The following is a 23,915-nucleotide window of genomic DNA, read 5'->3' on the forward strand; positions in this document are numbered from 1 at the left end:
AGAAAACCAGAAAGCACAGTCATCTCAGGAGGACCCCCACCTTACAGGCTAACAAATAAAAAGTATAGGCTAGCCAATAAAATGCCTGGTAACCACACATGCAAAAAGAAAGGAGAAAAAGGCAAGTTCACTATTTTGAAACTATGGGATGGAAACAAAAACTAATCCAAGTCTGGCTCATTCACTGAACATTTTGCCTCACATTCCAGTTAGGATAATGGTGTGTGTGAATGAAACAAAGCAGCATCCAGGCACCTAAAATATTAGAAGAGGACAATACAAGCTGCAGAATCTGAAACGAAAGCAATCAGCTGTTTACTGTAAAAAAAAAAATCCCTACCATTGTAAAAAGGAATGAATTTGCAATTTAAATTGCAGGTTCAGCAGCAAAAAGTGTGTAGTGAACCAGTGGATTCTGGGGGTTTTTGGGGAGTGTACAATCAAGAGAGGGGAAAAGGGAAAACCAAACCATTCTGTCAGCTTACACAACTCTAGATTATTCTGGTTTTTGCTCATTCTTACAGCTTGTGTGTTCTTTTGGTTGGTTGATTTAGCCTAACCACATAAAGGCTGAGAGAGGACAACTCTCTCTGAAGGACCGACAAGTACTGAAACTATGAGAACATCACACATGCAAAGCTAGGAAAACATGTATTTCAAATGGGAATTAGGCTTCTAATTACTGATAGATACAAATTCCAAATAATCTTCTAAGAAGAATTTTTGGTAAGGAACTTATGACTTGAAAAATCTTCAGGAGATATGATAGAAGCAACCCTTTGAACTTCAGAGAGGAACCCAGATCATGTGTCATGATCATGTTTTATGATCTGATGAGAGATGTTGCCATTTTCGTAATTGCCTCACACTCACTGGCTTCTGACAGACAGATGAATCAGAAAGCAATTCTTTTTTTCCCCTGTGTGCATAGTTCAAAACTGTTGTCCATAACTTCTGAGTATAACATCTTCTCAATTTTTCTGAATGCTGGACATCAACTGCAAGGTAAGCCTTTGGAGAGGGGAGAAGGGCCTTCTGCTGTTCACTGTGGATGGCATTTGGCCCTCTGGACATTATGAGCAAAACGCACTAAAGTATTGCCTGTTCCAGAGCAACACACCTCACACTTGGTCTCTTTTCCCTAACCCTGCACTATTTTGTATGATGAGTTTTGGTCTTCAAGCATCAGCCAGCACTTGCTACTGCCAAGAAGCCATTTCTGGATGGTTACACACGTTAGGTAACAGTAGACATCTTTCAGCTGCAGAAGGATGAATAATGATGTAAATGATCCCTTCCAGTTTTTCCCTTTCTTAATTAAGAGAATCTACATTCGGTTCACTAAAGCTATCCGTGTGACAATTATTCTACTGGAAAGTTCTGGAGCAGATTTCCTCATCCAGAGCGTCATCCTTTTTGATCCTATTGTTACTGAGCAGCCCTAATGCAAAGTTCCAGCTCTCTGAAATATACCCTTCCTTACAGGATAGGATTGGGACTACTGTGCCTAACTATAAAGGTATTTTGAAATTACAATGGCAATATTCTTCAAATCTCCAGCTGCCTCTAATAAGGATCTCCTGCTTCTCTCACCCTTGAGATGTTCTATTCCTCTATTTTTTAAATTGTTAATGCAATATGGAAGATCCTTCAAAAGGTTGAAGAAAATTAATTTGTCCAGCTTTCTTGAAAACTGTCTGCTGCTTACTTCTTACAAAGCATTGCTATCTACTTTTAGGTTACAAACTGGAGATACTGTTTCCCCTGGTTAACAGTAACTAAATGTTTTTTCTAGAAAGTGGGAAAATAGTTTCTCCTGTATCATTCAGTTTAAACCTTTTCTTTACTACTACCCACCACTGAAATTTAAAGGCTTTGCCAGACCATAATTTCACAGAAAGAAAGAGCACGAGATATGACTTTTTGCTTAAGGCACAATTCTTAATGACAGGAAGGTTGAAGCTGCAGCATTTACATTTAGCTACTCAACAAGAAAAGTAGTTTACCAACGAGTACTGCAATACCCTAGAGAAAACACATATATACACTCGGACAGGTGTTCTCCAAAACATATTTTTAATGGAATCTGCATTTGGAGCCTAAAGAGAATAGGAGCAGAGAAATATGCTTGTTATTCCTTTTTTACATTACTGTTAAAGCTAAATTACTTCACGTAAAAAAGAAACTGCAATATTTCCATACATGGAGCTAGCCCTGCATAGGAAGTCTTTGCAATAGAACGGAACACAAATACAACATTATTTAAAACCAAACCAACAACAGCTTTTCACTCTGCCCTCATTGAGGGCTCAACGGTTACTTTTACACTCAAAAGCAAAAAATATGAGCAGTCTAGTATGTCTCATCAAAATTACCAAATTACTTTGAAGCGTTAAATACCAGTTGGTGTCATTTTAGTCACAGAAGGTAAAATTAGTGTTTAGTCAACTTTTTCATGCTTCTCAACATTTTAGAGTATAACAGTCATTCCACTCTATATTTCAAAGCTATTTCAGACCAGCCATATCCCTCCACTGTCACCTTGCAGCTGATACAAAACTGAGGCAAGGCACACTTTTCCTCAAAAGGTTTTTATCTAATTACAAATCCTCCTTTAAGGATTTTGCTATAGCACTGCATCACTTTCTTTAAAGTAGTGTTTGTAAAAATAGAAAGAGGTTAATTTTAACCAGTTGCAAAACAGTTCTTAAAAGACAGCTCTTTGTGAACTTAGGAACAACACAAGACTACTTCCTATCCAGGGAGTGTTGTGAAGTATATATGGAAAATAACCACAATGTTGCCTTGCATTTCAGAAAATGTCTTTACACTGCACCTAACAAATAGGACAGAGACACTGCAGACAGCTGGAATCTTGTCACCAGCCTAAGTGATACAAAAATAGGAATATAATTTTAGATTTTTTAAAATGAGAATATTTTTCGTCTTCCTTGTTGAAGTACTTCAGTTGAAACCCACAACTATCAGAAGAAAAGCTGCTCTATGCATTTATCCCTTTCCCCAAAAAATGCAGCTTAGAGGTCTCAACTGATACCAAGCAAGGAGGTATCAGTTCCTTTGTCTCTAGGGGGGATACCTGTAAGCTGTTGAATCAATTTAAAACTTGTTTCATCTCTGCAGGGCATATAATTATTTCTGCAGTGTTCTCAGCATTTTTCCGTGTCAGTAGCTCAGAAGCAGTGTGTTTCATCAGAAAAAAAGGCCAAATAGGGAGATAAATGGTAAAAGAATGAGTTAAAAATATTACAAAATTAAAATTAAGATAAATAAAACAAAGTAGTGTAAACACATAGGTCTAAATGCAAAGTGGCCAAAAATACATGAACTCAACTGCCAGGTCACCTAAGTCTAAGTAATCTGGCAAGATAAGCTCTCTTCAGCAGAGAGCTTCATCACCATGAAAAATTAAATTCAGCATGGAGGTGATAAATCCTTTGGACTGATGCACATCAGTAGATATTTACACAGAAATTCGTGCAATAAATCAGCATTTATAATAGCCTGGTTTGTTTCTAAAGAGCAGCTAACACAATAAGCCTTTCTTGTAGCAATATTCACTAGATTTACATAGAACTAATAGTGATATGCTTTCACTTTTGGGAATGCTTTCCATTTAAAAAATTGCTAACAATTAAAAAATTTTACATTATATTTCTGGACTAATAATCATAAATCATAGAATGATTTGGGTTGGAAGGGACTTTAAAGATCACCTAGTTCCAACTCTCTGCCATTCGCAGAGACACCTTCCACTGGACCAGAGCCCCATCCAGTCTTGCCTTGAACACTTCCAGTAATAGGGCATCCACAACTCCTCTGGACAACCTTTGCCAGTGCCTCACCATGTAATATAGTAAACAATTTCTTCCTTATATCAAAGCTAAATCTAACCCTTTTCAGTTTAACGCCATTCTCCCTTGTCCTTCCACCCCACGACTTTGTAAAAAGTCTCTCTCCAGCTCTTTTGTAGCCTCCTTTAGGTACTGGAAGGTCCTATACAAGGTCTCCCTGTAGCCTTCTCTTCCTCAGGCTGAACAACCAACCAACGAATCTTAAACAGGGTAATTGTCAGTTATAAAGACAGGAATTAAAACTAAAACCACCAAAGAGCAGGACAGATTCCAAAGTAAAAAACTCTAAAAATCCTTTTCTCTGAGACCTATACAAAAATAATTATTTTTATGACTTGATGTATAATTCTAGTATGATATCATTTGCTGAATATCCCCATCTAAAGAGCAGCAGAAATGCATTAAAATGTATAAATTCAAAAACCAAACTACACGTCCTCACAAATGAAAAGCTGAGTGGCACGTGTCCTTAGCACTGCAAATCACAGCAATTCAGTCAATTGACTAGAGTTTAGTCTTGTATGATGCCAGAAAAACCTGCATCCTGGCCTGTATCAGCAATAGCGTGGCCAGCAGGATCAGGGCAGTGATTGTCCCCTGTACAGTGAAGCCATGCCTCGAGTGCTGTGTTTAGTTTTGGGTCCCTCATTACATCAAAGATACCGAGGTGCCAGAGCATGTCCAGGGTAGGGCAGTGGAGCTGGGGAAGTGTTTGGATCACAAGTCTGATGAGGAGCAGCCAATGGAGCTGGGGTTGTTCAGCCTGGAGAGAAGGAGGTTCAGTGGAGAACTTACAACTCTCTACAATTACTTCACAAGGCAGGGGTTGGCCTCTTCTCCCAAGTAACAAGCAATACAAGGAGAAATGGCCTCAAGCTGAATTAGGGGAGATACAGATTGGATACTAGGAAAAACTCCTTAATGGAAAGAGTGGTTAACCAATGTAACAGGCTGCCCAAAGGAAGCAGTTGAGTCACCATGGCTGGAGGTATTTGAAACACATGTAGATGTGGCACTTAAGGACATGGTTTAGTGCTGGACTTGGCAGTGCTGGGTCAAGGGTTGGACTCAATGATCTTAAGGATCTTTTCCAACCTAAATGATTCTATGATTCTTGTAATAGTATACAACATAGACACGGCAAAGGACAAACCAGAGAAAATTGCTTCAAAACAGCAAGTCTGGTAGTGACAACACACAAACAGCACTGCTTTCAACATATCTTTGCTTAAAAACATCCCCATAATTTTTGCAAAAATGGCTAAGCTAGTAGGCACCTGTACACTGCCATACACTGGCAGGAATGCCAAAACAGAACAAAAACAAGGAAGGGCTATTCTTATGTGCTCCCAATACATGTTCTTCCTCAAGTTCAATCACAAATAACAAAAGTGTTCTAACACCCACTTAAAAATTAAAGTACTACAAAGACCCTCCTAACCTAACCAATTTGGATTCTAAATACCTCTTATCTCTGACAAAGGCATAAAACCAGTTGTTAGATTTCTGGAGCAAGAACCTCATAGGTACACTTACTGCCCACAACTGAGATGAAACATTAAGCCAAAAATACCCAAAATGCTAGACGACTAAATTTGCAAGTAAACTGTATCCTATCCAACAGAAATTAATTTCACTTTAAGACATTTTTAGGGCTAATGTGCCATAATAAATCCTACTACTAATCAACAGTAAAGTGCTGAATTATATTAATTACCTGAATCGCACTCACATTTATGATCTTCATTTATAGACTTCTTATCAAGTCAAAAGAGCCCTTTCTGTTGCAAAAGCTAAGCTGTTGTGCAAATATTATAAAAAATAGGTACTTTACTAGGAGCTATATACACAACAGAACTTCTGCTTTTGTTAAGTACAACTGACATAGCAGAGATGAAAAATCCATGCAAGTATTTATAAAGATACTTAAAATGAAGGAAAAAAAGGACACTGCTATAGAACTTTCAATACCCTGGCAGACAGCCACTTACTATACTATATGATGTCTAGATCTGGACTGATAAACATCATGCCATCAACATGCTTTAGTTTTCTTTTGTAAGCTAAAGCTGATTTGCAGATTTTAAAGCAGAGCATATATTTGATCTATTTCTCACAGAAGTGTATCATTAAGGTTTGAGGTTAAACTTTGAGCAAACTTCACATCTAGTCACATAACTGGCACAAGCAAGACAGTGCAGAGGGGAAGGCGTCAGTTGTACGTCACGAGGACTCTTCCCCCAGCTGCACGATGCAACAGAACAATTTTCAGATTTAAAGTTCAAGTGGACTACAATCAAAAAAAGCAAGATTTTCTTCTCCCCAGTTTAGGAAAAAATTCCAGAGGATCAAAATGAAAGCAACCTCAGTTACAGCAGTCAAAAAAGTCAAACCCAAGTTTGGAGAACTGATAAATAACTCCATAATTCATCATGCTATGAAGACAGCATTCTCAAGAGAGCTCTAAACAAACTGCAAAACAAGATTGGCATTTAAGTTGAAATTGGCCAAGTGCTGCATAGAAATATGCTCACACACAACAGTCATGTTTAAGCCAGTGCATAGAGAAGATAAAAGCACTTATGGTAGTTGCAAATGTTAACAAGTCCATACAACTTGCACAGTTTAGCAATGAGTCCATAGAAAAAGAAGAGAGTAGGAGTAGAAATGCTCAAGCAAAACCAAAGAAAGATGACCTTCCAACTGTATAAAATCCACATAACAGTTATAGTAAAAAGACATCAGTGGAAAATACTCAACTCAGTCCCAAACACCCAACAGGCAAATAAGACCAGAAAAGACAAGCCTTTGGCAGACAATTTAAAGTCTAAATATGGCATTACATTTCTAAATAATCCACAAAATATATTATATGGCATATTCATATTAAATACTGGGTAACCAACTCTGCAAATCTGATGCTAACAACACTAGGCAATGAGAGCAAAATGGAGCAAGCTAAGGGAACGCTGGTGTATCACAACAGTGCTCAAGGAAAATATCACCATTTCGTGCTTCAAAAACAGTACTCTGGAATGCCACACTATCATCTATGGAGCAAAACAAAGTTCTCTAGTTTTTCAGGGATATGCCCTGCATAGGATATGTTATGGTTCACTATTACACGAGCAGCAAGACACTGCAAAGTAGTATGATTTATGGGCTGGATTAAATTCTTTGCTATTTCCTTCTCATCCAGCAAATCACTAGCTGTTTGTTTACATGAGTTTGTGGCATCGAAATGTGAACCTGACTTGATAAGAAGATTCATGATGTCTGGATGGTTGTTCAGTGCAGCAATGTGTAATGGACTGTTGTTATCAGAGTCTCTGACATTTACATCAGCACCACATTCCACCAGGATAGCAGTAACTTGTAGAGAGGGGAATTTACAAACTGGGTAGCGACCGACACATGTAGTATTATTGTCAACAGCAAGGTGAAGTGGACTGAAGTTATTCTTTCCTCTAGGCTGAAGCTTAAGAAATTTGTAAATAGTTTGTTTCTTAAAATGTTCCTGTTCTGAGCTGCAAGGTACTTTCTCCAACAAGCAAATTAAATGCAAAATGATGGAAAGAGCTTTGTTCAGCTGTACTGGATCAGGAAGACATTGGGTTTGTTTCATGGCCCGTTCTATTTCAAGAACGCTTTTGCACAGTATACCCATCAGATCATCAAAAGTGACAGTAGTACCTAGCAGGCCTTTTGCCCTATCCTGAAGCATGAAGGAGAAAAGTTCAGCAAATGACAGCAAACTGCTGGCTGTCATAGGGCTTAGAGGATCAAGATTGCTCTGCTGCATGTCCAAAGCATACTTCCATAAATTGATGCAACGCTTGAAGTTTCCAGAGTCTGCATACACAGCACCTCTGTATCTAATATAGTAGGATGTGTCTGGGTGTGAAGGGCCAAGAATACGTTCTCTAATTAATAATGCTTGCATTCTCATTTCATCTGGGTCTGCAATAAGATTTTCTAGCTCTTCTGAGCTGTTTACCTCTTTAGCATAATCATAAGCCATAATTAGTGTTTGTGGCACAGGTTTGCTGAGGATATTAGTCCTATCACTGTATCTCATTTCCATAGCTCTTTTCCAGTATTTCAAAGCACCAAGCAGATCTCTCTTTTTGTCCACAAATGTTGCTCCTAGAAGTTCCAGGGCATTTATGCGCTCAGCCTTACTGGTCTGTACATGCTGGGTCAGAAAGTCCACTATATTTGTGTGGCCTGTCACACTGGCTGACAGAAGGGGAGTCATTCCATAACCATCCTTTTCCATTTTAGCACAATACTTGAGAAGCATCTTCATGATCTCCAAACTTCCAGATTCTGCACAGTCATGTAGTGCTGTATTTCCTGAAAAGGAACAAACACAATTACACAAACCATATCAAATTACAGTCCAAATCTCACGCTAATAGTTAAAAAAAAGTTAAAAGCCCCCAAATATTAATGGTTTTAAAATAGCTTTCTTTTCCTCCATTTGTGTACTATGAAAACAAGGCTGCCACACAGTTATAAAAATCAAAATGTTTGATATTTTTATCTGAAAAAATTAAATAGGTTTAAGAAAAAAACCCAAACCAGAATTAAAATGGAATTCTTCGCTACATAAAAGCACAGTAATTGGCTATGCCATTGTATCAAAAGTCAAGCAAATAGGACAGGAGAACAGTTTGATTGGACAGAGAACTCCTCTTGGGGCTCAGGAGGAAAAAGAAATGGTATGCTGTCTGGAAACAAGGTTAGGCTTTGCAGGAATTTGACAGAGCTGTGGTTCATATAGGAAGGGGACAAGATGCAAAAGGCCAAAGCTCAATTAGAGTTGAAACTGACTGGTATTGTGTCAGACAACCAGAAGGGTTTTCAAAGTACACTAGTAGCAAGAGGAGGCCTAAAGAAAATACAAGACTGATACTTAGTGAAGATGGTCATCTGACTATTAAAGGTGAAGAAGTGTAGAGACACTGAATGCTTTCCTTTGCCTCAGTCTTTAATAATACAGATAAACTGCCTTCTGCCCTGGATTTAGAGGATGACTTCAGGAATAGTGACTTCCCATTTGTTTAGACACTTCTCGGGGACTAGCTGTAGCAGTTCACAGTTCACAAGTCCATGAGATCTGATGGGATTTACCTGAGTACTGAAGAAGTTGATGTTTGTGACGGCACCACTCCTCTCCACTAGCTACCAAGTGTCTTGGGAGTCTGGGGAGGTCCCTACCGAATAGAAGCTAACCAATGCTATTTCATTTTATAAGAAGGGAAAGAGGGATTACCCAGGAACCTACAGACCTGTTAGTCCCACCTCAACACTCAAAAAATTATGGAGAAGATTATACTGAATGCTACTGTAAGGCATTTAAAGAACAATGCAATCATTAGGTACTACCAACTTGGGTTGACAAGGAAAAAGTCCTGTTTTAACTAATTTGATATGCTTCTCGAATAAAGTCGCCAACCATCAGATGAAGGAAAGATAGTGGCTGTGGGATTTTTGCCTTTTAGTGAGTTTTGCCTTTTTTGGCTTTTATATTGTCCCCACAACATCCTTCTGGACAAGTTATCCAAGTGTGAGATGAATAGGGTCATCATGCATTGGGTGCAGAACTGTCTGAAGGACACAGCTCAAAGGATTGCAGTGAATGGGACTATCAAATTTAGCTGACACACTAACCAAATTCATATAAAACATGAGTAAAAAGTTATTTTCTAAAGCTTACAACTCAGGTTTTTGCAATTATACCAGAGGTACAAAAATACTTTGTCCCCTGAATCATATTTTAAGAGCAAAATTTTTTTAAGGAAAAAAAACATTAAAAAATACCAGATTGCTTCATTTATTGACAGTGAACTTAACTTTCAAAATTGTCTTTTCCTGAAATATTTCTGAATAATGGCCAGCAATTTTACAATCATTTACTAACAAGTAAACTGAGTAAGACATCTCAATACAAAGTGGAACATGAAACTACCTGCTAGATCAAGATTCATAAAGTTAAATCCAGTTCATAAAAAGGGAAGTGATTTTCCACCTTTCTAATACCTCAGGCAATTTTTAACATTAATAGCACTACGTAAGTTATAGGTTTGGCCACACTACAATCTCTACCTAGACTAACAAATTTTCAATTGCAGGAGCAGAGGTGGATTGAAAGTTGGCAAATTTGGCATACATAGCTTATCAGCTAAAATTCTCTCTGTCTTTAGAAAAATGTCAATATGCCATCTGAGAAAGAACAAGACCTTGATATTCCTAAGAGAGGAAGATGTCAAATGCAGATCTATATACAAACTTACCAGTACACATACACTCATTCTTCTGGCTACGCTGCTGAAAGTTTCATTTTTCTAGTTAAAATGAAACTACAGCAGTTAATTCAGAACTAAAGAATGTCTGGTCCCTCAGACCATCTTCAGTTCTGTATTTATTGATAAAGGCAAAACCAGATGCACACGAGCGTTGGCCGAGCCAGCAGTTAACACAGCTGTTTCAGGGTGTACTCAACTCTATACACTATCCTTCATGGCAGAGCTCTGCAACTGGCAGCTGTTTCTACCTTCAAATAAATATTTTTAATATATTTTAAAAATAGTAACGTAAAAGCATATTAAAGACAAATAAGCCAAAATATATCAGTAACATCCAAATTCCTACTATTGTTTCACAGCTATTAATATATATTTTGCTACTTTTGACAACCACAACAGTGCCAGCTATGCATATTACATACTGCAGATCCATCACCACGTTATGCTGCTTTTGATACTATTTTATCAATCAGCAGGCATACACACTGTGACTGAAAAAAATCCACACAAAATAAGCTCGGCCATTGTCCATGTAAACTAAATCCAGCAGTCTGTATGCCACTAATTTACAATGCAGCTATGTAGAACCTGTGGAAATATGCTTAAGACTCCAAGGAATTTCACAGCTCTTTCCAATTGGATGTTTTAAATTTAAAACAATTTAGGTTTTTTTATTGGTATTACAAATACTGATTTCAGTTTAACAGTTTATCAGAAGTAGTGTAATTTTCCAGTTGTTTATACTGCAGTACCCCTTAGAATGAAAATAACCACAGCTTAAATTATGCCATGTATCAACTAATAATGTGAGGCCATCACTACTAATTTTTATGCAGTGGCTGCACCTCACTGAAGTTTGATTGGATGGTACAGATACAGCAGTGGGAAGAATACTTTGTAAAAAACACAAGTTTCCATTGAAAAGTGCCTAGGAGTAAAAAGATAGTTGAGAGTTGCCAACTTTAAAAAAACGCCAAACATAAACCCCAGCCTTAAGAAATAACACTGCCAGCCACCTATATCTAGCAAGTATCAACTGCTATAGTAGAGGAAGAATTTGAAACAAAACATGAGAGGGGCATTAATGTGTAAATCAAAGGCTATACATTGGCCACAAACTGACCAGGAACTGAACAGTTCAAATAAACACAGCAGATCAACTACTATTCTGTGAATTAACTCATCCATTTCAAAACATTACACTGTCTATAGTGTCACTATAGTGACCATATCATCTATAGTGATAAATAGTGGCTGAACAGAATTCAGAAATTAATTCAATTTTTGTAACATTATCTAGTCAGTAACAAACAATGTTATATCTATTGCTGTATTAAGAAGGAAAAAGGCCAAAAAAAAGCAAAAGTAATTTGAAAGTCATTCTCTTTGACAAGTAGTTTTCGAAGAGACACATATGATGGGTTTGGTCAAATTAAAGTAATTTTTTAAAGATGGGAATGATTACTGTAAAGTAGGTTTCATCTATTTTTTAAAATCAATTGTAAAATGACCAACAGGAATTTAATCACATATCAAAGATAGCTCTTTTACCATAACATAAAAGGCTCCTCTTTGCATGGACAAAAGACTGGACTGCAAATGATTCCGGTAGTCCAGATACTTCTCTGCTAAATATTAAGTGTCACTATATTGTATTGTTAATAGTGCTTACAAACAGCTTTTATCCGGATAAAACTTTACCATTCATATTACCTAGTAACTTCTCCATAAAAAATAGCAAAAGAAACAGAATAACCCCAACTCCAGTCCTTCTAAATCTTGCAGATACAAAGTACAGAAAAAAGTATGGCTAGTTGGCATTGTAACTCCACACTTTACTCTTTTGTTAACAGGACTCCTTTAAAAGGAGTTATGAACATTTCAGAAACATTTCATGTATCACAAAACTAACTACCCAGTGTTTCCAAAAGCTTACTGGAGTGGGGATGGGTATTCAAATTCATAAGGAGGACAGGCTTTTCTATGTCAGAAGCAAGTAATTCCCAAAATAGACTGATAGCTTGTGACAAGGGAACGGAAGAAAATGAAGCCATGACACAGAAAGTTATTTGACTTGATTTGCAACCAATTAAGTGCATCCACTTCCTAATACTTCCAAAATGCTTTATCAAATTTCCACGTTGTAAAACTTACATAAAACTTAACACCAAAATGAATTTCTATCCAAGATCATTAAAAACAAAAGAAATAAAAGTATTTCATTTAAATGACTGACCAGTGTGTACATTAACCACCTGTATATATTTCTGCAGCCTTACAAATGAAGTGATCACTTTTATAAAGTGAAATTTTTCATGCAACATTCATTTCTTTTTCTACCACAGCACTTGAAGTAATTCAGTCTTCCAAGAGTCTTTACTGATTTAAAAGTATTGCCAGATAGATCCAAACATGGACAATGCATAAGAAAACTGTTACACATCCTAACTCTTAGTGTGCATAGTGAATAAAAACAAAATGTCTTTCCTTCAAGAAACTAACTAAAAAATGCAAAGAACTGCTAATCTCAACAATTTATTTTAATGGAATTTCCATATGATGTAAGGGAATAATTGCGGTCTTGCTCACTGAAATACTTCAAGAGAACTTGTATTATGAACATTATCAATTATTAGGTGAATAACAGCATGCTGTGAATTCTTTAATTTAAACAAAAACTTTTTAGTTAGAATTAAACTTAAATTGTATCTTTATCTTCCTTATTTAACTTCAACATTCCTCCTGAAGTTCACTTTCCACACACAGTCACAAACAAAACATCTACGAGTTTCAGAGCCCTGGTACCATGTAATACCTACCAAAAAAGGGAAAAAAGCAAAGCCCCCCAACCCCCCCCCCAAAAAAAAGACACAGCACACTTTTAGAGCAAGTGTTTATTCATAGGGAGAATTTTTAAAAATAAGCAAAAAAGCAACAACAACAAGCAGCAGAAAAAAAAAAAAAAAAACAAGGACCTTTGTTTTGGGATTTTTTTATCCCCTGTCTGCCCCCTCAGTGATACTGAACCTTGGCAAGCAGAGAAGACAAACACCCTCAGAAGAAAACAAACCTGTCAAGACTCCTTAATGTTTACAGCACAATAAAATTAATTATTTTTAACACATACTAGACCACACTTGTCATAAAGGAAATAGCATGATTCTCCATAATTCCCCTACTTCTGGGTCTGCTATGTCTGCAATATATTTTTTCCCTTACCAGCAGGTTTGAGTGTCACATCTTCCAGTACCCCTTCCTAACAACAATACTGAAATAGCACTAGCCCTTGATACAATACCCATAGAGACAGAAGTTTGCATGCTTCTATACTTTCCAAAATGAGGAAACAAAGTCCAAAGTCAACAAACCTTGCTTACCATATTATTTTACAAAAATATTAAATACTGTGCCAGTGGATTTGAAGAATCACAGTATTCCTTTTTTTTTTAATGCAATTAAACACTCCTGTGTATATCTCAAGAGATAAGTAAGAGAATGCCTAGGCCAGCAGTTCTTAGAAACAAAATTCTGATCTTCTTATATTCTGGAGGAGAAAAACCAGTCTTAAGGCTAGCTGATGAGTCTTTTAACTACAAAAGGCAGGCAGAGTTGGTGAAAACCACTAACAAAACTACAGAAAGCACTTTGAAGAGAGAGACCGCAGACCAGGCCACTGAGCAATGGAAAGACCTACCAGCTATCTTCAGGTAAAACACTTGCCTCTCAAGCATGTATTCTGAAAAAAGGTTACAATTCCCTTGCATTTGACCCATCCTGGCTACCAGCACATGCATATTTTATCTATGATCTAACTCACTAATTGCTGCAATAATGGATTTTTTCCCTTCCTTTCTGCAAATCTGGCAGAGGAGAATTAAGTATAAACACAAACTATTAAAATGTGCACTGCAAATTTTCAAAATGCAAGATCTTTACTGTCCTGTCTGGAACTGAAGCAGAAGTATAAGATTTCTTTACAACCAGTCTGAATGAAAAATATTTCAATGGGGAACTTACATGAAATATTGTACCTTAAATAAAAAAAAATCAAAAGAGATAGCCCCAAAGAGCCCAAATCTGTAATCTGGAGTACTTAAAATGACTGACACTTGTATTAAGAGAGTAAACATTTTCCTGCCTACACATCACCAAATGAACACTGTGCACATCAGCAAAACACTGTCTTTGAGAATGCAGTGGACTGTTCTGAAGGTAACAGTAAGGTAGCACCACTCTAACAACAAATCACTGGCAGGCTTCATAATGCAGCAGAACAGAAAACGGCATGCAGCTGACACAGAACACGCTCCTTATCTGGCACAGAGACAAAACTGTGCTTCATTTGAGGTTTTAGTTCTAGGATTCCACCTTCTGAAAAAATTTGTGTTTCTGCTACTCTAACATTATCCACACTCTTCCTACTTTTAGGAACAGCATAAAAATTTGCCATCTGAGAGATCATTAACTACAAGTAAAACTCATTAAACTTTATTTTTTATTTGCAGCTTCTTAAATGAGGAGTTGTTCCGCTGGTTTCAGTTGGGGTAGAGTTCATTTTCTTCACAGTGGCCAGTACGGGGCTGTGTTTTGGATTTGTGCTGAGCACAGGGTTGATAATATAGAGATGTTTTTGTTGTTGCTGAGCAGGGCTTACACAGAGCCAAGGCCTGTTCTGCTGTTTGCCCTGCCACACTGGTGAGAATTTGGGGGCTCATGAGAGGCTGAGAGGAGACACAGCTGGGACAGGTGACCCAAACTGACCAAAGGGATTTCCAGACCATGTGACATCATGGTCAGTATACAAGGCTGAGGGGAAGAAAGAGAAAAGGTGGGCCATTTGAAGTGATGGTGCTTGTCTTCTGAGGTAAGTGTTACACATGATGAGGAGAGGAGAGGAGACCTGCTCTTGTGGAGATGGCTGAACACCTGCCTACCCATGGGAAGTGGTGAATTCCTCGTTTTGCTTTGTTTGTGTGCTCTGCTTTTGTTTTCCCTATTAAGCTGTCTTTATCTCAAGCCACGAGTATTCTGTTCCTGGTCTCACTGGTGGGGAAGTGAGCAAGCAGCTGCCTGGGGCTTGGCTGCTGGCTGGCATTAAACCATGACAGCAGAACACTGGTGAAAGCTATGAATCAGAGACAGTGGTAAATTAATTCACTTTGTGAAGTATTGCTTAGGCTGCTTCCTATCTACAGATATCTTTGCTGTTTTACACCATTACAAAATAATAAAACCCACCCACCCTTCATACCCCACCTATCAGTTTGTCCCCATCACTTACACTGTTCATGTAAACTAAAATACTTTTTTTAATATCCTTTGTTTACAGTTCTGCTGCCTAAATCCTACATAGAAGTTCAGGGAAACTGTGAGAAAGTTCAGATATGCAAAACAGTAGAAACAAATATCATCAACGGCTTGTACTTTAAATTCAGAACCACTGGCCATCTTTCACAGCTGAGGACTCATCTACCCAAACATCCCTCTTCAGCACCATCCACCATGTGACACTTCCAGACTTACAATTCACCTCATTCACCTCAGTGCAGCATCTTACCTGACACACTCTGAAATCTTTATGAACATCTTAATTTCCTGGCTGTACTTCCATACTTTCACAGCCTTTTCAAGAACCTCTGACCTCTGAATTTCCATAGTCCAAAACACAGCTGTGGAATTCTGCATTTTAGAAGCAAGATTTCACCACATGTTTTCACCTACTCTTTCATACATTTAGATGCATGTGAACGTACCTATTTTTTCCTATCAAAGTATTCAGATTTCTCCCTGGAACTGTCAACACTCTGAAACATTTTCATATCTATATATTCAGGAAGTTTAATATGTGTATTAAGTGATATTTTGCAATATGAAAATCCAGTGGAAAACCAGAAGACATAAGTCAAGTAATTCTGCCCCTCACCCTCACACAAGCTCTAAGAGTAACATCTGAAAAAGGATCTACAGAAATCTCCCACAACAGCAACTCTACTGAATAGTTCTGCTCTTATAAGGAGTATGGCAATTTTAAATGCAACGATTTGTTTTTTACATCTTTCGGGGAAGAATAGGCTTCTCTATACAGGGCCCAGGAAGGTGCCTGTCTAAACAGAACTCACATACAAGGGCAGCAACTCTTACTACTCGGGAGCAGAACACTCAGATGCTCTGTTATCTTCCTGCTACGAGCACAGGACACTCCGTCAGCTATTTAGGACGTAGCAGGGAGGAGTAGAAACTGAAAGTAATACACAAGATTCTTTGAGGGGGAGGATGACAATGTAGAATGAATATTGTTTAAAATCAATAGCATTTTTGCAAAACAAAACTGAGGAGGTTACCTGCTGAATCTCAGCCACTGTTACAATATTTACAGCTACCAATTGTCCTCAGCCCTTCTGCCTTTCCGCAGATGACTTTCAGGATTTATAGTACTTTCTTTCGTCCTTGCTTTACCTCACCATTGCTTATTCAGTAACTTCAGAGATAAAACTTCTTAAAGATACCAAAAAGTATGCTCCTGTCATACCAGAGGGGACTTCCACACATTACCAACAGATAGCTATTACGTACACACATCCAGTTGTACACACGACAGTTTCAAGTGTAAAATGAGTTTTAATGAACTGAACCATATCCAATCCAACTTTTTAAATTAAGGATCATTTATCTACTTTAAGAACCTTTGCTTGTGCGCCTAGATGCAAGTCACACAGAAACTAAAGAAAATAGAAAGGAATTAAGATAATTGACACCACTGAGAAAATCCTCAGTCATTTAAACAAAGACAAATAATGCTAATTCACTAATAAAGTGAATAAAAAGGATGAGTAAGGTAAAGCCTACTCCACCAACACAAAATGAGGGAGAAAAAGAGCTGCAGAATTACATCTTTTTCCCAATTAAATCAAGTATTTAAGAGCATTGCTTGGTTCACACCTATCATATAAAGGGATAGGTTTAAAACTAAACCCCAAGTTTTCAGTTGCTTACACACTTTATATTTAGCTTGCTATTCCCAGAATGTTATTTAGAAAAATGGCATTTTTATCCTACCACAAGTCCATGATGATTCATGAGCAACCTCAAACCCTTACAAAGGAAGATTTATTTTCTCTGCCCACCTCCATGACAAATCTGTAGTTTAGCTTTCTTTACGCTAAACCCACATATTTGCATGATTTGCTGAGAAAAGGCATATTTAACCAAGCAGCTTTTCTAAAGATTACGCTCACATTTGGTATTTACCAGTATAATACAACAATCTAGACACAAAGGATTTTTAACACCAATAACTGAAAGGTACAGTATACAGTTACAAATGTAATTAGCCAGAAAAAGGCAGCAGAAGTATTATGCTACAAAACAACTGCTAGCAGATTAGTTTTTATATGTATTTACATATATTAAAAAAGCCAAAACCTGCTGAAACATAATCCTGGCTCAGTGAGACAAAAAATTAGCTGTAAATTGAAGCAACTGGTGTGCTTTTCAGGCTAATATCACAACTAAATACAAGTCTGATATGTAATAGAAAATTTGTATGTCCAACTAATAATGATCACAGGAAAAAAAGCCAGAAATCTTTACTTTGTGTGGTAACACCAGAGCAATTGTAAACAGGGGCAAAAGGGTTTGAGATCTGTGAGCCACTGGAAGCCCTTCTGCTGAGATCACAGTCACCTGTATCTTCATTTCTTCAATCCTAATATATATTTTTGCTTACTAACACTGAAAAAGGTATAAAATTACTCAGTAATTTGGAGAGAGTGGGTGAAGAGCAAAGTGGTTATAAATTTTTGAATGCAGAAAGTAATTATTCTCCTTTATGCGTATTTCCTTAGACCAGCCTTACTAGCACGGATCAGTTTTATGTACAGCATACTTGGTTTCTTAAGAATTACTACGAAAACCAAGAACACATGCTCATGTTCTTGAGTATGTTGCTAGACCAACCTACTACAAAGAGTGGTCTTAGCAACTTTATTAGCTTTTAACACGTGCATAAATGTGACACTCCATATGACTAAGGCTTTTAAGAATTAGGAATTTAAGATTAAACTGTATTAATTTAAACAATAATTTTATAATCCACGTTAAAAACCAGTAAATTAAAAAGTAAAAACATAGCTATAAATGCTTTAAATATTATGCTTTATGAGAACAGAAGAATTTTTTTGATGTCAGGCTCTTTAAGAAGTAAATTAGTAACCTTACCTCTATTTACCACAATGAAAGTGAAAAAACTAACTTACCTTTAACACTTTTTCTGTTCACATCAGCTCCTTTTTCAAGTAAATACTGAGCTATTTCTTTGTGGCCTTTGTAACATGAGATCATCAAGCACGTATGCCCGTGACGGTTTGATACTTCCAGGTCTGCTTTGTGCTCCACAAGGTACTTGACTATTTCCAGGTGACCATCAAAACAGGCAGCTCTAAGAGGCGTTGAATTTGTCAGCGTTGTGTTGTTGACGGACGCACCATGATCCAACAGACACTGAACAACCTTCAAATGCCCGGCGGCCGATGCTGCCCACAGCGGCGGAGCTCCCTCGATGGTCTCACCATCAAAATTCACCGAGCCACCAACCTCTATCGAGGCAGAGCAATGGTCCAACAAGTATTCCACCATGTCGAGGTGACCATAGCGGGCTGCCATCAGAAGTGGTGTGGCACCATTAGTTTTTTCTGACATCAGTTGGGCCACCTCTTCCCTTGTTTTGCTTGCCAGTAGCTTGGACAGGAGCCGGAGCTTGCCATCACGAGCAGCGTTGAAGACCGCTGTCTTTAGATCCATTTAGCCTTTACCTCTCTGCTTCCCGATGGATACACACCTGAATTTTTCAGCAAGGGTTTATTGGAAGTGCTTAGCCCAAACAGAATGTCCCCAGCTACTTCTCAGATCAGTTTCATCCAGATAGGACAACATGGAGACTCCAAACAGGGTCCTGACGAAGCGCAGGCTGTGCTTATCACAAATCTGCAAAAGGAGAATTCTCGATGTTTTCACCTCCTACTTCGCAAACAAGCAACCGCATTGTATTTTCCCACAGCTACACCCAAACAAGTCGCTGTTGTGGCGCGCCGGTGTCCAGCTGCATTCCTTGGGACTCTCCCGGGCCGCGCGGTGGCCCCTGAGGAAAGCTACGGGGAGGAGGGGGCTGATCCTACCAGCGCGTTATCCACACCAGACACAGAACGATCCTCTTCTCCCTCATGCCTCCGTCAGCTGCACCCCCGACTCCTCTCGGGGCGTATCCCGAGTACAGAGCCCCCGGCTCCCGCCAGAAGACCCGCAGACACGCACCTCCAAGGCAGCCGGGCGGGGAAGGCGACGGCCGCATTCCGGCCAAGCCCCGGACGGCGGGGAGAGCCGGGGACGAGTCCGCTCGCCTCACCACCGGACCCGCTGCGCCCGGAGCCCCGCAGCCCCATCCCCCTCCCTCCTTTCCCGCACGGCACCCAGCCCCCGCGGCCGCCGTGCTCAGAGCCGGCCGGAAAGGCCCGCCAGGCCGCGCGCTACCTTCCCGGGGCGGTCCGGGCCGTCTCCCGCTGCCGCCGCCGCCCTCAGAGGGACGCGCCCGCCGCCGCTGCCCGCGCTTCGTCCGGCGCCTCCATGACAGCCGGGCCCCGCCGCCAGGGCCGGCCCTGCGCAGGGGGCGGGGCGGCCCCGCCGCGGCCAATCAGAGCCACGCCCCGCGCGCCCGGGGGCGGGACTACGCCGCCGCTGGAGGGCGCGGTGCGGGCACAGCCGACCGCTAGGGGGCGCCGGGAGGAGCAGCACGGGGCTCGGGTGTGCGGGGGGCGTGAGGGTCCCACAGGATCCCACAGGATCCCCCAGAGGTACTTCGGGAATGCGCTTCAGAGAGACGCCGTGGGCTTTGTACGGACACATCTGTGCTGTGTACCGGCACTGCTGGGTCCCGTCCTGTGCTCCGCAGCGCAAGGAAGACCAGGAGCTGCGGGAGCGGGTGGGCAGAGACTACACCGATGCTCTAGGATCAGGAGCATCTCCCGTACGAGGAAGGACTGCGGGAACTGGGCTTGTGTAGTTCGAGGAGACTGAGAGGGGGTCATTAATGCGTACAAATATCTCAAAGTCGGGTGCCAAAAGGACGGTACCAGATTCTTTTCAGTAGTGCCCAGCGGTAGTACAAGGAGTAATAGACATAAACCACAACACAAGAAATTCCACCTCAGCCTGAGGAAGAACTTTGCACTGAGGGTGGCAGAGCACTGGAACAGGCTGCTCAGGGGGGTTGTAGAGTCTCCTGCTCTGGAGACATTCCAAACCCACCTGGATGTGTTCCTGTGTAACCTGCTGGAGTTGACCCTGCTTTGGTGGGGGGATTGAAGTCGATGGTCTCCAGAGATCGCTTCTGTACCTAACTATTTTATGATTCTGTGATTCTGTACATATGTGCTTCACGAATTTAAAAAAATTGGATTAAAAGTCCAATTTTTGCAGCACAGAGGAGGATCTGGTTCTGGACAATGTTGCTGTCTGGTACAAAATTTGCTTTTCTCGATTGAGATTGCACATGGCTTGCTACAGGCTTAGGATGTGGCATTTATTGTGTTCCTATGATAATAGAGAAAAAACTCCTAAGAAAACTGTAAATTCTGTCACACCTGAGTATGTTACCTGGAAGCCTCAGAAAGGAGCCAAATACAGAAAAAAAAAATCAGAGAAAGCTTGTAAGCACTTAAAAAAAAAAAAAAAAAAGAAAAGGAGAGGGAGAGGAAACAGTTCAATTTGTAATTGCAATGTAACAGAGTCTGGGTGGTCCTTTGTCCCTTTGTACCTAGTGCTGGCAATATGATGCACAGACTACTGGTTGTTTGGTCTGCAAGACTCAGAAGAAGAAAGACCATGAGAAACTGATGGGAAATTAGAATAAAGACATCAACATTTTAGAGGAAGTGGTGGTATTCATTTGTGGAGATGCATTAAAAGACCTAACTGTGTGAAAATGCTAAATTAATAGGAAGTGGGGGAAAGAGAGAAGAAAAGAGAACATTTTCAAGAAATTTCAGTGGAATGCAGGACTTATTTGAAGAGAATTGCCAGGTGTAGTCAACAGCAATTGGAAACAAAATGAACAGATGAAAGGGCGTACTTATCATCAAAAGTAATATGCTGGTAGGGAGGCTCTGCCAAGCCAGAAAAGTAATTTGAAAGTTGTGGGAGCTAATTGATAATCATGGTGGGCTGTGTAAATCACAGCACATGTAAATAAGGTGTTATAGGGAACAGTTCTGTGCTGGAGGGAACATGGAGATGATAACCGGACTGACCTTCCCCTTCAATCACTGGAGTTTCAGGGCAGGCAGTGCACTCAGCACTGATGGGCTTGCAAACTACAGGGCAGTGGGTGCACTAATGCATCTGTGGGTGTCAAACACAGCCTGTTCTCACCCCCCTCTCAGCTCTGAATTAGGCCAAGGTCCTGGGACAGGGTCCAGGGGGGGAATATTCGTCAAGTAGTCCAGAAGGGAACAGGAGTGGCTTCCGCAGAGATGTAATGCCTGGACCATGGCAGAAGATAAACCCTTGCATGCAACCACAAGACACACTGATGGGGATTTTAGACACTGCCTGTCAGACCACCGGGCTTCTTCATATAAAAAATATCTTACTCCTGTGGCAAATAATAAGTCTGCCTTGATATTTCCAAAATCTACCTTAGAGTAACTAGTTGTAGTCATCTATGAATTAAGCAGAGAAATTAATTATTGAAGAAAATTTTACAGTAATTATACTTCTCTAAGTGCCCTGATGCCACTTTCCTCTTTCATATCTCATTATACATACATCTTCAAGAATCATTTCTATTTTAAGAAGGCCATTCTCATGATGTAATGGACTTAAGGAGGTCTGACTATGTGGCTGTCTCCTGACTGCTGTTCTATGAATGTCACACTTTCATACTGCCTTGTGGAGGAAGCACTTGCTTGGCAGTACCTGGCTCTAGGGGTACTGATAGCCAGCATGGCATGGCCCCAGCCTGCACTTCCCTACTGCAGTTATTGTCTGGCTCCCGGAATGAACCTAAGCCCAACTTCCCAGAGGTAAAAAGCAAATATTTTGACCGAGTGTACCAGAAGCACCATGAAAAATAAAAGATACCAATCCCTACTTTAATGTTTCAACTTCAATCATTCATAGCTAGTCAATCTGTCATGGGCACACTGCAACCATTTAATTTGTCTTACCTCCCCTTCTCTTTGGCCCCATGTCGGATGTAGGAAAAATGGCCCCATGCCCATGGGGAAGAGGGGTCTTGATGTCAGGCTGGGATCTTTGATGGTGCCACAAACACAATCATAACATTGAAAAGAGCAAGTCAGTCTTGATGCTTGTTCAGTTTTGCAGTTTCCCTCCTCAAAACACTCTGGTTTTGAAAGCTGTGAATGGAGAATGGTGTTAAGTGAAATAATAGTGTTGCAATTACTTAGTTCTCACCTCAGGGTATTCTTGTCCTCACAGCTGTTCACAGTAGACAGCAGCAGGGATTTGTCACATACACAAGGGACTAAGGTGCTACCAACCTTGCAGACACCTCTGGTTTTGTGTGGAGCAGTTGTCCCCTCAGTGTCTGGGTCACAGCTCTGTAGCACTGTCTCATACACCTGAGCTTTACTGTTGCATTCACATTGCTCATTCTAGGTTGAAGAATTTATATTAATTTTGTATACAAATGGTAATACCATGAGGAAAAGCCCAGAGGTCACTAGATAGTTCTTGACAGTGCTTGGTATGAACCAGCTGAAGGGTTTTCAAGATTGCCATTGGTAATATTTTGGATGTCAGATTCTGACTTCAGCAAGAGATGTGCCTGTAAAGTGCTGTATTCAGTTTCAACCCTTCACTTCCTTATCCCTATGACACAAGGTGCAGAGTTTTCTTCATCTTCAGGGCAGACTATGCTCAGCAATACAGCAAAGAGAAATCTAATCTAATCCACATCTCAGTTGTTGGCTTTGGCACTAGAAGACATATATATGCATTAATACAGTGATTCCTTCAAATTCTTTATCTCACTTTTGTTCATACAACATTTGGTATCCCCAGTATAACAATGTTTCTGTCAAGCCCGAAGCTAACTCAGAAAAATCTGTGTTACGTTTTGCAAGGTGGACATGCACTCCAGCTGCTCTGTGTTATGTCTGCAATCTGTGTCTTCCCTAAACTGGCACCCAGTTGCCTACACAGACCTGGCTGAGAGTCAGGTCAGGAGGCCAGTATAGGATATTATATCAAGTAGGCTTCCAAAAAGGGGAGCTAGAGCAAGTGGCAAGCGGAGCAGACAGATGTGTAAAGCATTTGTGCAACTGCCTGCCTGTGAGCTAAGGCTAAATTATGCAATAAATTGAAACACCTGTTCAAGCATAGCCTGAATCCTAGGTCTTCCCTGAGGTACATTGACTACTGGGCAACAAGGGAGGGATGGCATACTGCTGTCAACTGCTGCCAAGCTTACCTTAGTAAAGCTCCTTCCTGGTTGCCAGTACACCTCTGGCAGCCCCAGTGGTATCACAGATACCACTACTGATGCTACATGCAATCACTGAAACTTACTCTTAACCATGAATATTTATGTATTTTCATATAAAGCAGAAGAGCTTTGTGAGGGCAGAGACACCTGTAAATGTCTGTTGCCAGGGGCTCAGACACTGGGAGGAGACTCCTGCATTGGCTGGCCAGGGATGCAAACCTGCACCCCTGG

At 40.1% G+C, this 23,915-nt stretch overlaps 1 protein-coding gene across 1 annotated transcript; it reads right to left on the bottom strand.

Annotated features, from left to right (window-relative positions):
- Nucleotides 1-2,059: 2,059 nt before the first annotated feature.
- FEM1C (fem-1 homolog C) lies at nucleotides 2,060-19,812 on the bottom strand. The gene is made up of 3 exons (XM_036402727.2): nucleotides 19,709-19,812; nucleotides 18,439-19,165; nucleotides 2,060-8,228 (listed from the first exon to the last, which is right to left on the bottom strand). The coding sequence occupies exons 2-3, from the start codon at nucleotides 18,980-18,982 to the stop codon at nucleotides 6,919-6,921; spliced, it is 1,854 nt and encodes a 617-aa protein (XP_036258620.1). The 5' UTR covers nucleotides 18,983-19,165; nucleotides 19,709-19,812; the 3' UTR covers nucleotides 2,060-6,918.
- Nucleotides 19,813-23,915: the final 4,103 nt, after the last annotated feature.

The sequence above is a fragment of the Molothrus ater genome, chromosome Z (assembly GCF_012460135.2).
Source record: "Molothrus ater isolate BHLD 08-10-18 breed brown headed cowbird chromosome Z, BPBGC_Mater_1.1, whole genome shotgun sequence".
Classification (NCBI taxonomy): Eukaryota; Metazoa; Chordata; class Aves; order Passeriformes; family Icteridae; genus Molothrus; species Molothrus ater.